Source organism: Protobothrops mucrosquamatus, unplaced genomic scaffold (genome assembly GCF_001527695.2).
Source record: "Protobothrops mucrosquamatus isolate PMUCROS unplaced genomic scaffold, P.Mucros_1.0 scaffold467, whole genome shotgun sequence".
NCBI classification, from domain to species: Eukaryota; Metazoa; Chordata; class Lepidosauria; order Squamata; family Viperidae; genus Protobothrops; species Protobothrops mucrosquamatus.
The window spans coordinates 57,831-73,709 of record NW_015386788.1 but is presented as its reverse complement, the minus strand read 5'-3'; the positions used below and the strand labels follow the sequence as shown (position 1 = coordinate 73,709).

General features: G+C 41.4%; 1 protein-coding gene across 1 annotated transcript in view; it reads right to left on the bottom strand.

Moving 5' to 3' along the window:
* The window catches only part of LOC107287994 (venom factor), a 97,050-nt gene that overhangs the window by 73,693 nt on the left and 7,478 nt on the right, over positions 1-15,879 (bottom strand). The window contains exons 2-9 of the mRNA XM_015816564.1: positions 10,984-11,176; positions 7,938-8,100; positions 7,062-7,132; positions 5,842-5,921; positions 5,194-5,276; positions 4,613-4,703; positions 3,125-3,227; positions 298-418 (exon numbers count right to left, since the gene is read on the bottom strand). Of these exons, the coding sequence (XP_015672050.1) occupies positions 298-418; positions 3,125-3,227; positions 4,613-4,703; positions 5,194-5,276; positions 5,842-5,921; positions 7,062-7,132; positions 7,938-8,100; positions 10,984-11,176 (905 nt within the window). The remainder of the gene's footprint in view (positions 1-297; positions 419-3,124; positions 3,228-4,612; positions 4,704-5,193; positions 5,277-5,841; positions 5,922-7,061; positions 7,133-7,937; positions 8,101-10,983; positions 11,177-15,879) is intronic.

Sequence of the window (15,879 nt, the reverse complement as noted above, 5' to 3'; positions counted from 1 at the left end):
TGTTGGGCCATGCCTGCGCGATGGGGGAGTCGCGCAGGGCTAGCAATTCCCTCTTTTGGATAGAACATCTCTTTTAATCTAATAATATTGTGGATTTTGCAGGATAAAGGTGAATAATCATTACGAAGGGGAGAATTTAAAAACTTGAGTCACAAATCAGTGATGTATTCTGGTGATGGTTTCTTTTCTTTAGTTACTTGCGGTCCCTGATACTTAAAATTGCAATCTGCTAATCTTTGAACATATGGTATGTCTCTGTTCAAGGAAGCAATTTACCCTTCTCTTCTCCCTGCTCACCTGAGTCTGTTATCACCGTTACAGAGATATACAGAGTATGCCCGACAAGGTCATTGAGTTTTTGAAATTGGCGACTTAGTGTATGTCTTTCTAGTGTTGCTTCCCCGTCTCCATCGATAATCTGAAAATAAACAAAAAACAAGTAAAAATAATAGAATATAATTATTTATTGCCAAGTGTGATCAGACACACAAGGAATTTGTCTCTGGTGCATAAGCTCACAGTGTACATATAAACATAAAGTACATAAAAAAGTAATAGATCATACATCATAAATCATAGTTACAATCATTAATCATAAGTTAAAAAAATAGATAAATCATAAAAACCAATAGGAAAAGATAATATAATAGAAGATAAGAAAAGACGAAAAATGAAACAGTACTGTGCAAATTAAATGTTCAGTAGAGTAATGACACAGGGGGGAGGGAACTTTGTGTCTAGTTGTTTGGCATGCAATGCTCTATAGCGACGTCCTGAGGGGAGAAGTTGAAATAGATTATGTCCAGGATGTGATGGGTTCTGTAGACATTTTCTCAGCCCTTTTTCTGGTTTGTGCAGTATACAGATCCTCAATTGAAGGCAGGCCGATTGCGGTTGTGTTTTCTGCAGTTCTAAACTACCTTTTGAAGTCTGTACCTGTCCTGTTTGGTTGCTGTGCCGAACTAGACAGTTATTGAGATACAAATGACAGACCCAATAATTCCTCTATAGAACTGTATCAGCAGATCCTTGGGCAATCTGAGCTTCCTGAGTTGACGTAGGAAGAACATTCTTTGTTGTGCCTTTTTAATGATGGTTCTAATGTTAAGTATCCATTTCAAGTCCTTGGAGATAATAGAACCTAGAAATGTGAAGGTCTCTACTGTTGACACTGTGTGGTCTAATATTGTAAGAAGTGGCAGAATAGGAGAGCTTCTTCTAAAATCTACTATCATCTCTACTATCTACTATCTAAAATCTACTATCATCAGTGGAACAGCTTATCTCCAGAAATCATGGGCACTCCATCACTGGAGATTTTTAAGAAGAGACTAGACAGTCACTTGTCTGAAATGGTATAGGTTCTCCTGTTTGAGCAGGGGGCTGGACTAGAAGACCTCCAAAGTCCCTTTCTATTCTATTCTATTCTATTCTATTCTATTCTATTCTATTCTATTCTCTACAGTTTTAACAGTGTTTGGCTCCATATTGTTCTAGCTGCACCACAGGGCCAGTTGATCTACCTCTCATCTATATACAGACTCATCATTGTCTTGAATGAAACCAATGACTGTTGTATCATCTGCAAACACTTTAACAGAGGGATGCTTTGAAATGCAGTCATTGATATATAGAGAGAAGGGTAATGGAGAGAGCACACAATCCTGGGAGACTCCTGTGCTAATTGAATGGGTATTTGATGTGATTTTCCCTAGCTTTACTTGCTGCTTCCTATTTGTTAGAAAACTTATAATCCATCTACAAGCAGTGCTTTTTTTCTAAAAAAAAAAAAAAAAGATGCCGGAACTCACACACATCATACAACCCGCCTTGCCTACCCTATGAGAAAAAAAAGCCCTGTCTACAAGTATGGTCAGGCACAGCTAGCTGAGTCAGTTTAGAGAGGAGGATTTCAGGAATGATGGTGTTCAATGCCAAGCTAAAGTCTACAAAAAGGACCCCTCCATAGGTCTTTGTGGATTCAAGATGTTGTAAGATATAGTACAGTGCCATATTGACAGCATCATCTGCCAAGCTATTTGCATGATAGGCAAATTGCAAGGGGTCTAGCAGCAGATCCATTATAGCTTTCAAGTGGGCCAGGACTAACCTTTTGAATGTTTCTGTAACGTGTCAAAGCTACCGGTCTGTAGTCATTCAGCTCCTTGATGGGGGTTTCTTGGTCACTGGGATGATAATAGAGCATTTGAAGCAAGAAGGGACATAACACATCTCCAGTGATTTATTAAAGATGCGCGTGAAGATGGGGGCCAGTTGATCAGCACAGACTTTCAAGCAAGAGGGAGTTGCCCTGTCTGGCTCTGGTGCTTTTCCACATTTTTGTCTGTGAAATAGACCTTGCACAAATTTTTATGTGATCACCAGGGTGGGGAGCCCAGAGGGATGGAATCAGATGTAAGAGACGTAGCAATAGTTGACACTGATCTTCTATCAAACCTACAGTAGAACACATTCAGGTCATCTGCCAGTTGCTGGTTCTCTTCCACAAGAGAGGGCGATCTGCTGTAGCTGATGATATTTTTCAGGCTTTTCCACACATTTTCTGGTTCATTTGTGGAGAGCTGATTCCTCAGCTTTTCCGAATAGCTTCTCTTTGCTGCCCTGATCTCCCTTGTTAATACATTCCTGGCCTAATTATACAGCATTGTAGCTCGTTTCCTGTAGGCTTCCTCTTTGGCATAGTTTAGCTGTGAACCAAAGCTTATTATTATTGTAGATATGTAAGGTTTTGGTTGGCACACATAAGTCCTCACAAAAACTAACATAAGGAAGGAAATCAAGTGGTCTGCCACCATGTAGAGTAAGAAAGGGACCTTGATGGAGACATGCAAGCTCTGTGGACAAAACAGCAAGGGGTAAAATACTTTTTAAATCCAGAATATTCCAATAACATTCCGAAGAGACTGAAGCAGAAACTCCCTTATTCACTAAATTATTGGAAGTAAAGGAAATTATAGCACAACCAGATTTATAAGATTCTGTTACTATAGACAATCTCAGTAAAGGTAGTTTTAATGGAATTGATGTTGTGATTTGTTCTATCTAGTAGATCTGACACTCCATAGGCACACTCCTATATCCAAACACCCCTGTTACATTTTACCGGGATTCTCGTGAGCGAGTCTGGAATATTCTTTTTATCACCATCTATATTCACTCCAAAGAGGACAAAGGCCACACCTTTCACATTCTTTCCATACATGTACCTGTAATGACATAATGAAAGTAAAGGCCCAATTATACATGTTTGCTTTTCCTGCTGATCGTCTTTGATACAAGAGGGGTACATCACTCAGGGTGTCCCAAAGATGCTTTTTTCTTCAAAAGGCAGATGGACTGTTTTTTCCTTGAGGAAGAAGAAGAAAGCATTTTACTTCTGATCTAAGAAGCTTACAATGCAATACAATACAATAAAAATGCAAAGAAATGTAATCCCTCCATCCCTCCCCATCCTATCAGAACGTATCCTTCCATACCCCCACCATGCAGTCTCAACTGTCAGTGCCTATCCTTCCATTTCCCCCACCATCAGAACTGATGAAGCTTCTTGGATGAGAATCAAAATGTTTTCTTCTTCTTCTTCTTCTTCTTCTTCTTCTTCTTCTTCTTCTTCTTCTTCTTCTTCTTCTTCTTCTTCTTCTTCTTCTTCTTCTTCTTCTTCTTCTTCTTCTTCTTCTTCTTCTTCTTCTTCTTCTTCTTCTTCTTCTTCTTCTTCTTCTTCTTCTTCTTCTTCTTCTTCTTCTTCTTCTTCTTCTTCTTCTTCCTCCTCCTCCTCCTCCTCCTCCTCCTCCTCCTTAAGGAAAAAACAGTCCAGCTGCCTTTTAAGACAACTATGATTGTTATCAGTGAGGGCGTTGGCCTATTTCTCACAGCTCCTTATTTCCTCTCAGCTCTAGTGATCCAGGCATCTTTCTCCAAACCTTTGTCATTTCTTATGCTAAAGGTGGGCAGGAGACAACAGAATTTGAGGGGGGGGGAAGGTTGATAAGATCAGTTCCTCCACCCATCTGCCCATTGTACTTCCTGATTTCTAAATGTATAGCCTCACCGTTCTCTTCATTCCAACACTCAAGGCGGCTTGCAAAAATAAAAAGTATGGAGTAGAAAACATACCACAATTAAAGCTTTAATACAATAAAATCAGTCATTAAAATAACTAAGAGCTTGATGAAAGGAACATATTTGTAACTTACTAAATAATGGGAGAGTGGGACTGGGGACATTTTTTTCAGATTATAATTTCAGATTATAATGGGTTTGATTACTCTCTCTTTGATCACTGCTATGACTGGATTACCACCTTACCCTTGACACTAAAAAGACACAGCATCAAAGCTATAAGAGATAGTTGGGTTTGATATCATAATCAATCAGACTAATAAACCTAAGTAAAGTCTAGGGTCTATTTTTCAATATTATAAATATTGTATTTCTTAAACAAATTTCAAATAAATGTACTGAGATCAGAACTAGTCACCAAATCATATTTTTTCTGAATATTATGATCCAAAGAAAATCCACTTTCAAGCAGATGTTACTCACTGCCAAAATAATTTTCTTTAGCTACTCATAGTTGTAACTATGCACACACCTTGCAGTAATAGACATGTGGAAATCTGTATTGCCATCGATGTAAAAAAAGTTCTCTGATGGTTGCAGACGGACTTCAAAGCTCGGCAACACTACAGAAAAAAAAACAGATGAAAGGGTAGAAGTCTAGCACTGACAGGTTTTATTCAATATATTTTATTTATTATTTATTTATATCACATCTTTATTTTTATAAACAACTCAAGTGTTGAACATATCTAGTACTCCTTCCTCTTTTTATTTATTTATTTGTATTTTTACAAATAACTCAAGGCAGTGAACGTATCCGACACACTTTCCTCCTCCTATTTTCCCCACAACAACAACCCTGTGAGGTGGATTGGGCTGAGAGAGAATGACTGGCCAAGGTCACCCAGCTGGCTTTCATAGCTAAGGTGGGATTGGAACTCATAGTCTCCAGGATTCTAGACTGCTACCTTAACCATTAGACCAGATTGGCTCTCAAAACTTCCCACTTCTACAAATGATAGAACTAGTTTGTTTTTTAGAAACAAAATGGAAAGGGAAGAAACCCAGGATCAGGAAGTAGATTTATTGAACAGAAATGATCCTTCTTCTTACCGTATTCCCTGACATCAAAATATGCGGTATAGCTCTCCTCTGGGGAATGCTCAAATTTGGCCACAGCCTTCCATGTCCCAAAACTACGGAAGGAAAATGAAGAGATTTTTCATTCTTTTGACTTTATAATCGATTTATGACAATAATGATATGAACAAGGGATACGAGGCTTCTTCCTGATATTAATGGGTTTATTTGTCCTATGGAGAATAAGTATAAAGAACGAAGAAAATGCTTGATTCAGAAATCTTCGGATTCAAATATGTGGAAGTTGAAATGTGACTCTTACTTCTGCAATGAATTTCCTCTTGCTCACTGAGCTTAAATTGTGATGGTGAGATTGTATCTATTATTTGTCCACTCAATTTCACAGAATTGCCACATAAATAACATTATAGCCCCATGTATGTTGTTCCAGGCTCTCCCAAAAACAAGAGGAAATAGAAATGTGATGGACAAATGCAAAATATCAAACCTAGATCTTTTTCTTACTTTAGTAATAGATCAGGGAAGCAGGCTAAAAAGGAACATACTATACAGCCTTCTTGTCTAATCACTCTTTAATAGCTGAATGGTTTTTTTCCCCCATCAAAGTTTCAGCTCAATTACAAAAAAGGTAGCCTTATGACAATATTCATGTTAAATTACCTGACAAGCTCTGGTAAATTGTAAGGCCGGATCAAGTTTGGGTCGACTGGATTAGAACTGACAACAATGCCTTGTGGAGTCTGGGCCCAAGGAAATAAAATACAGGTGTGTTGAACAAACATAAAGTGTTGCACATTATTTCCTTTGCATTCTATATGAACGAAACCCAGCTGGAATACTAGATTTTGTACATGATGACACAATATAGAGAGCAAATGCAATCCAGCAGATGGGGCACTAGGTTATAAGATGCAAAGCTATTATTTGAATTTTCTCCTAGATATAAATGTCAACTAATAGCCCAGAACAGATCATTCAGCCTAATTTGCCTTGAAAATAGAACATTTGCCACCCGAAGCCTTTGTAGATTAAAAAAAACATGGTACAGATGAAAACAACAGCTAGTTCCTTTCCCCACATGCACATACACAAATGCATGCATTCAAACTCAGCATTATTTTCCAGTTTTATAATGAAACATTTCAAATCTTTGATACAGTCTAATGTTTAGCACAGAACTTAAAATTAAACATTTAAGAAAAATGTTGGCCAAGCAAAGCTTCATAGAGTGGTTGGATCTACTTGCTATGAATAACAGAATAACAGAGTTGGAAGGGACCTTGGAGGTCTTCTAATCTTAGTCCAACCCCCTGCTCAGGCAGGAAACTCTATACCATTTTAGACAAATGGTTATCCAATCTCTTCTTTAAAACCTCCCACAAATTCTGGAAGCAAGTTGTTCCATTGATTAATTGTTCTGTCAGGAAATTTCTCCTTAGTTCTACATTGGTTCTCTCCTTGATTAGTTTCCATCCATTGCTACTTGTCCTGCGTCAGGTGCTTTGTAGAATAGGTTAATCCCCTCTTCTTTGTGGCAGCCTCTTAGATATAATAATAATAATAATAATAATAATAATAATAATAATAATAATAATAATAATAATAATAATAATAATAATAATAATAATAATAATAATATCATGTCTTCCCTAATTTAATGTTTTCATTAAACTAGACATACCCAATTCCTGCAACTGTTCTTCATATGTTTTAGCTTCCAGCTCCCTAATCATCTTTGTTGATCTTCTCTGCACTCTTTCTATAGTCTCAACATCTTTTTTGATTACATGATTACATGGGAAACTTCAGTAAAGAACCAACTATCATTCCTTGTTCAGAAGACTATATTAACCATACAGGATTGCAGACACGATTCCCACCTGAAACTCGACGATCACAGTTTTGTCCATCCTGTGCATGTTGTGATCCATAGAAAAGACACGATAGCGCACTAAGAAAAAAAGAGACTAACTGTAATTTGTAATAAAATTCAGAAGATATGGGTTTGCATCACACAAAACAAGTTTGCATTAATTGTCTGCTATTCTGTGGCTGCCTGCCAGGCTCACTGTAAACCCTAAAAAACAGATGTGGGACAGTTTCTAGAAAAACAGCCAATTAGCAGCATCCTCAGGCACTTTAAGGTCAATGGTTTCATGGTTCCGATAGACAGAGACAAATAAAGCAAAACTCTGAGGCTTGCATAGAGCCATGCTCATTTTTAAAGTTGACAAATGGGTTTATTGCAGCATAAATGTTTCTAGATTACTTCAGCCTGGATCTTCTGTAACAGACAAAAGCACCACCTAATTTTTTAAAAAAGCTTTAAAAAGGCCTTTGTTTTCAAGATGACAAATTTTCTTCTTCTTTTAAAGAAGCATAATAAGAATTGGGTTTTTTTTAAAGATCACTCATATAACCCTCAAGGCTCCCCCCCTTTATAGCTTGCATGATTTATAGCTTGAATGGATTTCTCCATTCTCTTCCTGATTTGTGATTGCATTCCACTGAGTTGTCTATAAATGTGTTTTTAAAATCTTTTTTGAACATTTAATGCTTGATATTGAAGTCTCCGAAACATATTTCTCAGTATCACTAATGGCAACACTCACAAGAGATACATTATTCCTTTCTCCCATTCTCTGGAGATACTTCAACCACAAATCCCAGAATGGTTTTGTTTAGAGTATTATTCATCACATAACCACAGTGGGATCCCAGGAGAGCGAAGCAATAGAGACAGAAAAAGTGTTTACCTGGAGAGCCTGGGGTATAGATGCCTTTATCTGTCTGGATGAACACAAAGCCACTCTGGTAAGAAAGGAGAACCACCTTTTCCAGGCTCACCCCAGGAGCAGTTACTTGCACAACCACATACTGTTTTTTCTTGAAGTCCTTATCCAGTTCTTCCGCAGGAATCTGGATGAGAAGATCAGTAGAGCAGAGACTTCAAACTTAATCATTACTAAGGGCCACCTGAGGCCTCATTCCTTAGCCCTAGGCAACTAAAACATTGATCCAAAAAGTTTGACTACTGAGTCAAAAATTAAAACAAAGAGGATCGCAGAATGCCAAACATAGACATACAGTATTATATCTTAAAAACTTGCAGCTTGCTTCTCCTAAGGACGTTTCTGATCTTTCCTGGTGCAAAAAGCAATGTTAGTTAAAGAGCCCAGTCAATGAAACTAATGCAGAACACTCTGCTGTTACAAGCCACATTTGTCCACTGCAGTGCACTCATAAACCTCACCTTGTTTTCTCTGGCTTTTTCCCTCTTAATTTACACACCAAGAAAACTCACCACCCAATTCCAACCTCAAAACAAGTGGGAGGGAGAGTGAAGGAAATCTCACCCCATGTCAGAACCCATTTCCTTGGGGGGGGGGTGTTCATCCCTTCCGGGTACCTTTCTGTCATTCTCCTGAGGGGGAGGGGGGAGGCTCCATGGGATGCACTATTTCTCACTTTGCTACAATGTATCCTCTCTGCTGTTTCTATCCACTTGCTCTTTGAACTGTTTCCCCTTGATGTCAACCTGGGGCAAGAAAGGAATGAGCCTCCGGCCATCTGTCTTATCACTTGCTGCAGAAGAGAAAGGTGCGAAGACCCAACAACATCTTCACAGGCATGGGAAGGGACTCCGTTATCAGCTCCGTTCTCACAGTAGACTTAACACTGTTCCAAGAGTCCTGCTTTCTTGGGATGAGGTTTTGGCCCTGACATCCCACATCAACTTTCCTGGTCTGACCACTCCACTTTCTGAAGAATCATGAATCCAAACACATTGAAACTTTTTCCATTGGGCAATTATTGGATCACCCAAATACACACCCACACACACATTTACCAAGATGAACAAATCTGTCCATAACTCCAACCTAGCAGGTTTGGAAGTCAGGAGAAAGTTAATTTACATACGCTTGTTTGGACTTGTGAATTCTCAAAACATAACCTGTTCATAAGTAGAATGCTCTCTTATTCCACACACACACACACACACACACACACACACACACACACACATATATATATATATATATATATATATATAGTTGTATAATATAATAATAGTAGTAGTAGTAGTACTAATAGTAATAGTAGTAATAATAATAGTAATAATAAAAATAAAATATCTAAGGTTTACATGAAAACAACTTACGTTTAACCAGCCAAAATCATTTAGCTAACAAAATCCACCATAAAATCAAAACAGAGAGACTTTGACATCCGTAGAACATTGTTTATTTTATGGTTTGTTATTTTTAATCCATAACAGCTATTGCAAACATTATTTTTTTTTTTGAATGATCTCATGCAACCCACAGGCTGAGAGATTGACACTCTAGAGCTAGGGAATCAAATTAATTATTCCTGTCCTTTACTGGCAGGTAAACAATACCCCCTGAAATTATACCAAGGTTAGAATCTGTGACTTTTAGAGTTTCCCCATGACCCCAACCTGCACTGCAGTGAAGAACATTTCTTCGAGAAGGGTGTCTGAGAATTACTGGGCAACCTCTGCCTTCTGGCCCTACAACTCCCATTAAAAGCAACTGGCAGAGGCTGCAGTTTAATGCCTGCAGAGGGCACCCCGTTGGCAGAGGCTTCTCTGAACCTGGCAGGGTTTATTTAGTGAGAGTTCATCTAGGATTTGAATTTTAATTTATTTCATTAAAAATTATTACATCTTAAACAAAAAGCAATCAAAATAAGAACAAGGTAAAAGCGTACTCATTCAGGAAAAAATGAAAATATACACTAATGTTATTTAACTAGTGTTAATCAAATCAAAACAGATTTATTTAAATATAGTCATTAACCAGCAAGATAAAAACATAGCAGCAATTATCAAATCATGTACAGGAAAAGCAGTATATAGTCATATAAAACTAAAAGTTAAGACAATGGGGGAAAAGGGGAAGATTGAGCCAGATATAATAAAACAAGATAAAATAGAAATGGAATAAACAAGAAAAGAACAAGGAAAAAATTGGAATTTCATCACTGCAAGATTAGGACATTTAATGTGCCTTCTCATGGAAATCGCTGCATATAGAAATTTAGCAGAACTTTTCTCAATTTATCTATCCCACCAGATGACAGCAGCTGTTTGACATTGTTTGGATTCAAGTACATAGCAGAGTTGGAGTTAGTGAAACCTGGGATGGGATTTGGTCAGGCAATAACATTTCAACACTGAAGCCCTCTGGAAAATCCAGGACTGTTGGAAACAGATTGGTCACAGACATATATTATTCAGCATTCTTCTTTTTTTCCCTTTACATTGTTCATGTTGAGAGTGAACATAGTTCTATCAGACTAACCCAATTTCTCCTCCCTGAGTAAGGGAGAACAGAGGTTGCCCAAAAGCCTTTGGAGTTTCCTGAGATGTCTATATTCTAGATCTGAAAATTCAGCTCTTTTGCCCACTGATACATTATTTTTACTAACCATTAATTTGCTATACTTTGTTATCTGACAGATTTTATCTTGTGGTTAATTTTTGGTTTTGATATTGATTTTGATCTAAATATTTATTATATTTTACTTGTTTGCTGTGAAATGCTGCTTTCAGCAATTGTGGCAGTAAGGACTGTAAAATAAATACATATATATCACATAACTCTGTTTTTCTTTCCTCCTTAGAAGTATATGCTCAACATCTGACAATCTAGTCATGTTTGACTAAGGTGCATAGGACTTCCCCTCAAGCCAGGCTGGACAGGATTTTAGCTTGGGGTTGTTGTTGTTTTGGTAGGGGTACAACAGACTGTACTGCAACCATCACCACTCACCCACCGTTATAGTTGGAGTGACAAGCATGTCTCCTGCTGGATTCATATCTACTCTGGTTTGGTACAAGATTTTCTGCTTTCGTGGAAAATCACGAACAGAGATGTCAAGCTGTTTTGGAGCATTGTCTCCATGGGCCTCCACCAAAATTTTCTCTTCTGTGTCTGTTCGCAGAACACCAGGGGTGATGAGGGTGTAGCTGCAGAAGAGGAAAAGAACATCTCCTGAGTTAGTCTGCTTAGCAAAAGTGTGTAATTTGATGAGGCATCTCCATAATCTCTTTTTTTTTTAGAAAAGTGAAGAAATAAATGGTTAAATATCACTCTTGAATTACCCTTTTGTGACCCAGAAAGCTTTCAAATACATTTGAAAAATGAGTAAATTTATTGCATTTTTAAATTGTTTTTTAATTATAAACTGGGACTGACCATTACTGTTACAGTAAACTGTGTGGTATTCTGATGTGATCAAAGTCTATCACGGCTGACATCAAAACCAAATGCCTTATAAATAAAAAAAACAGTAGTATGGATCATGATGTAGGTAGAGCACAATGGAATGTACACAATATAATGAACAATGCAGTGTCCCCTTGCAGCTAAAAGAAGGGCAACCTTTTTTTTTTTTTTAGGAAAGAACAGAGTTTGATCTCAGATTTGAATAGGAAAATTAGAATTGTGCCTTCAGCCCAGGTTAGGCAGCTCTCAGCCTGCCTGCAGTCCTCCAGTAACCCCATCTGCAGACCCCAGCATTTGAAACTACATTGCTGAAATTTGGCTGCAAAATGGCTAGATTCTGACAAAATGAGATCAAGCTGTTTTTTAGGAATTAGGGATGCCCATCTTTAACTCCCACCCTTGCCTAAAATAAGATGGAAATTTACAATGTTTTGGGCGCTGGTTTATGGTTTTCTGCGCCTGGGCTGCTGCACACAGAGAAGTTGCTTGGGTTTGCATTCCCGTCTTCCACAGAGAGTCTTAAATCAGGTTCACCAATATAAATTTATATTCTGCCTTTGTTTTGTACAACTCAAGTCAGCAGCTTATAAAAGGTTCCTGCCTCCTATTTCCCCCACAAAATTTACTCTGTGAGGTGGGTTGGACTGAGAAAGGGACTGGCCCAGTGATGGGATTCAGCTGGTTTGCACCAGTTTGGCAGAATTGATAGCCAATTTTTTGTTGCCCAGGCCCAGAATGGACTTCCAGAAAGGACATCCACACAGAGAACCGGTTGTTCACATATTTGAATCCCACCACTGGACTGGCCCAAAGTCACTCAGCTGCGCTAGAACTCATAGTCTCCTGATTTCCAGGCCGGCACTTTAATCACCACACCAAACTGGCTATACTGGTGTTAAAGCAGTACCTACCTACTTGATCCAGTATTTTCCAGAGGCAGCCTTCGGTTCTAAAAAATTGGTTTAGTTGGTCAGCCCCAAGTAAGGGCCATGAGGAGAATGGTATAGTGTTGCCATTTTGCAATACTGGAATGTCAACAGTTGAAAGCCTTTACAGAACTTGCAGGGAAAGAAATGGGAGGTTTTGTTGCTAACACCACAGGCATATTTATAACAAAAGCAAAAGCAAAGCAATGGAGAAAAGGAAAATATTTTTAGATAGCAGATTAATCAACATATTATCTTATGTGAATGGGAGATTAACGCTGTGTAAATCAAATCAATCTCATGTTATATATATTTTTGTTGTTAGTTGCGAAGTCGTGTCCGCCCATCGCAACCCCATGGACAACATTCCTCCAGGCCTTCATGTCCTCTACCATCTTCTGGAGTCCATTTAAGTTCACGCCTACTGCTTCAGTGACTCCATCCAGCCACCTCATTCTCTGCCGTCCCCTTCTTCTATTGTCCTCCATTTTTCCCAGCATTAGGCTCTTCTCCAGTGAGTCCTTCTTTCTCATTAGGTGGCCAAAGTACTTGAGTTTCAACTTCAGGATCTGGCCTTCTAAAGAGCAGTCAGGGTTGATCTCCTCTAGGACTGACCGGTTTGATCGCCTTGCAGTCCAAGGGACTTGCAGGAGTCTTCTCCAGCACCATAGTTCAAAGGCCTCAATTCTTTTGCGCTCAGACTTTCTTATGGTCCAACTTTCACAGCCATACATTGCAACTGGGAAAACCATGGCCTTGACTATACGTACTTTTGTTGGCAGGGTGATGTCTCTGCTTTTTAGTATGCTGTCTAAATGTGCTATAGCTTTCCTCCCCAGGAGCAAGCGTCTTTTAAGTTCGTGGCTGTAGTCCCTATCTGTGGTGATCTTGGAGCTCAGGAAGATAAAATCTGTCACTACCTCCATTTCTTCCCAATCTATTTGCCAGGAATTGAGAGGGCCAGATGCCATGATCTTGGTTTTCTTAATGTTGAGTTTCAAGCCAACTTTTGCACTCTCCTTCTTCACCCGCATCAAGAGGCTCTTTAGTTCCTCTTCACTTTCTGCCATTAGAGTGGTATCATCTGCATATCTTAGGTTGTTGATATTTCTCCCGGCAATCTTAATTCCAACTTTTGATTCATCTAGCCCACGGGTCGGCAACCCGCGGCTCCAGAGCCTCCTCCGCCATTTGCAGAGAGAGACAAGGAGAGAGAGAGAGAGGCACTTGCACTTTCTCTCTCTCTCTCTCTCTCTCTCTCCCTCTCTCTCTCTCTCTCTCTCTCTCTCTCTCTCTCTCTCTCTCATGCGGACTTTCCCCCTTACAGGGCTCCTGATTGGCCCTGCGCCTGGGTGCCACACCCCCTGGGAGAAGGGCAGCCAGGAAGTCCCTTTCCCGGGCTGGCCCTGTCTGAGGCACACGTGGCTGGGGAGCCATGCGGGGAAGCCCCAAGATCCCCGCTGGGAATGGCCCACCCAAGCCTCCACTGAGCGGGCCAACCCTCCCGCAAACCCGAGGGAGAGCAGCCCCTCCGATGCCCAGCCGGCGCGGCCATTGGCCAAGCAGCAGCAGAGCCGGAGACAGAGGGTCAGTGGCAGGGGGGAGGGAGGGGGCTCTGAGTCCATGGAGCACTGCTGTGAAATGGCCGTGGGGCAGGTGGCACCCCCCCCTGGCTTACCTGTACCAGGCGGCAGTCTTGGCTGGGGCATCGCTTCCTGGGCCATCCCCGGGCTGTTCCCTGGGCAGCTGAGCCAAGCGGTAGTCCCAGCAGGGGCAGCGGCCAGCGGGGGCATCGTTCCCTGGGAAGCCGAGCCAGCCACGCATCTCCCCAGGCCAGGCCAGGCGGCAGTCATGGCTGGGCCAGTGGCCAGTGGGGCATCGCTCTCTGGGAAGCCGAGCTGGCCACGCATCTCCCCGGGCCGGGCCGGGCGGCAGTCATGGCTGGGCCGGCAGCCGGCAGGGGCATCGCTCCCTGGGAAGCTGAGCCGGCCACGCGTCTCCCTGGGCTGGGCCAGGCGGCAGTCATGGCTGGGGCGGGGGCTGGCAGGGGCATTGCTCCCTGGGAAGCCGAGCCAACCACGTGTCTCCCCGGGCTGGGCCGGGCCAGGCGGCAGTCCCGGCTGGGGCGGCGAACAGGCAGCCACGTCCCTTCGCCTTCCTTTGGAGGCAGAACTCTGGCCTCCCGCAGCAGGCTGAGATAGGTAAGCCCGAGCGGTCGTCTACTGCCGCCTCGGAAGATTTGCCGCAGCAGCTCCTTCTCCCCGTCAGCCTCCTCCTTCGCTCCCTCGGAACTTCGCACCAAAAGGCGGAAAGCAGAAAGTCCCAGAGAGGGAGAGCGCGGGGTGGGGGGAGAGCAGTCTTTTCCGAGGGGAGGAGAAGCCAGGACAGCAGAGCTGCCCATACTTTAGAAATTTAACATGTATGGGAGAGGAGGATACACCGCAGTGCAAGGGCATTGTAGGGAAGGCGGGGGGAGGGGGGAGAAGAGGGATAGGAAGGAAAGAAAATGAAGGAAGCTCTGTAGCACCCAAGAAAAAGCAAATTTAAACACAGTAGCTGCCAGGGAAGGAGGAGGGAGGGGAGGCTAGGCAACTCCCTGGAAGGGACCAATTCGGGGTTCGGGAAAGGTGCAAATCTTTCTGGATCAAGGTGGGGACGGCCTTTGGGGGTTCCGGCCTCAGAGGGAAGAAAATGAAGCTAATCCAGCCTCTTCAATCAAGTGCCCTATTCCGTGCGTGCGTGCACGTGCATGTGCACGTGCATGCACACACACACACATTTTGCGGCTCCCAGTTTTTTCTTTTGTGAGGGAAACGGGTCCAAGTGGCTCTTTCAGTGTTTCAGGTTGCCGACCCCTGATCTAGCCCTACCTTTCTCATGATGTGCTCTGCATATAAGTTAAATAGGCAGGGCGACAGGATACAGCCTTGCCGGACTCCTTTCCCAATTTTGAACCAATCAGTGGCTCCGTGTCCAGTTCTCACTGTTGCTTCTTGACCTGCATATAGGTTTCTCAAGAGACAAATAAGATGGTCTGGTACTCCCATCTCTTTAAGAACTTGCCACAATTTGTTGTGATCCATACAATCAAAGGCTTTAGCATAGTCAATGAAGCAGAAGTAGATGTTTTTCTGGACCTCCTTAGCTTTCTCCATGATCTAGCATATGTTGACAATTTGATCTCTAGTTCCTCTGCGTCTTCGAAATCCTGCCGGTACTTCTGGAAGTTCTCGATCCACATACTGCTGGAGTCTAGCTTGTAGGATTTTAAGCATAACTTTACTAGCATGTGAAATGAGTGCAATGGTGCGATAGTTTAAACATTCTTTGGCATTGCCTTTCTTTGGAATTGGAATGTAAACTGACCTTTTCCAATCCTGTGGCCACTGTTGAGTTTTCCAAATTTGCTGGCAAATTGAGTGTAGCACTTTTACTGCATCGTCTTTTAAGATTTTGAATAGCTCAGCTGGAATACTGTCACCTCCACTAGCTTTGTTGTTGCTCAGCTTTCCTAAGGC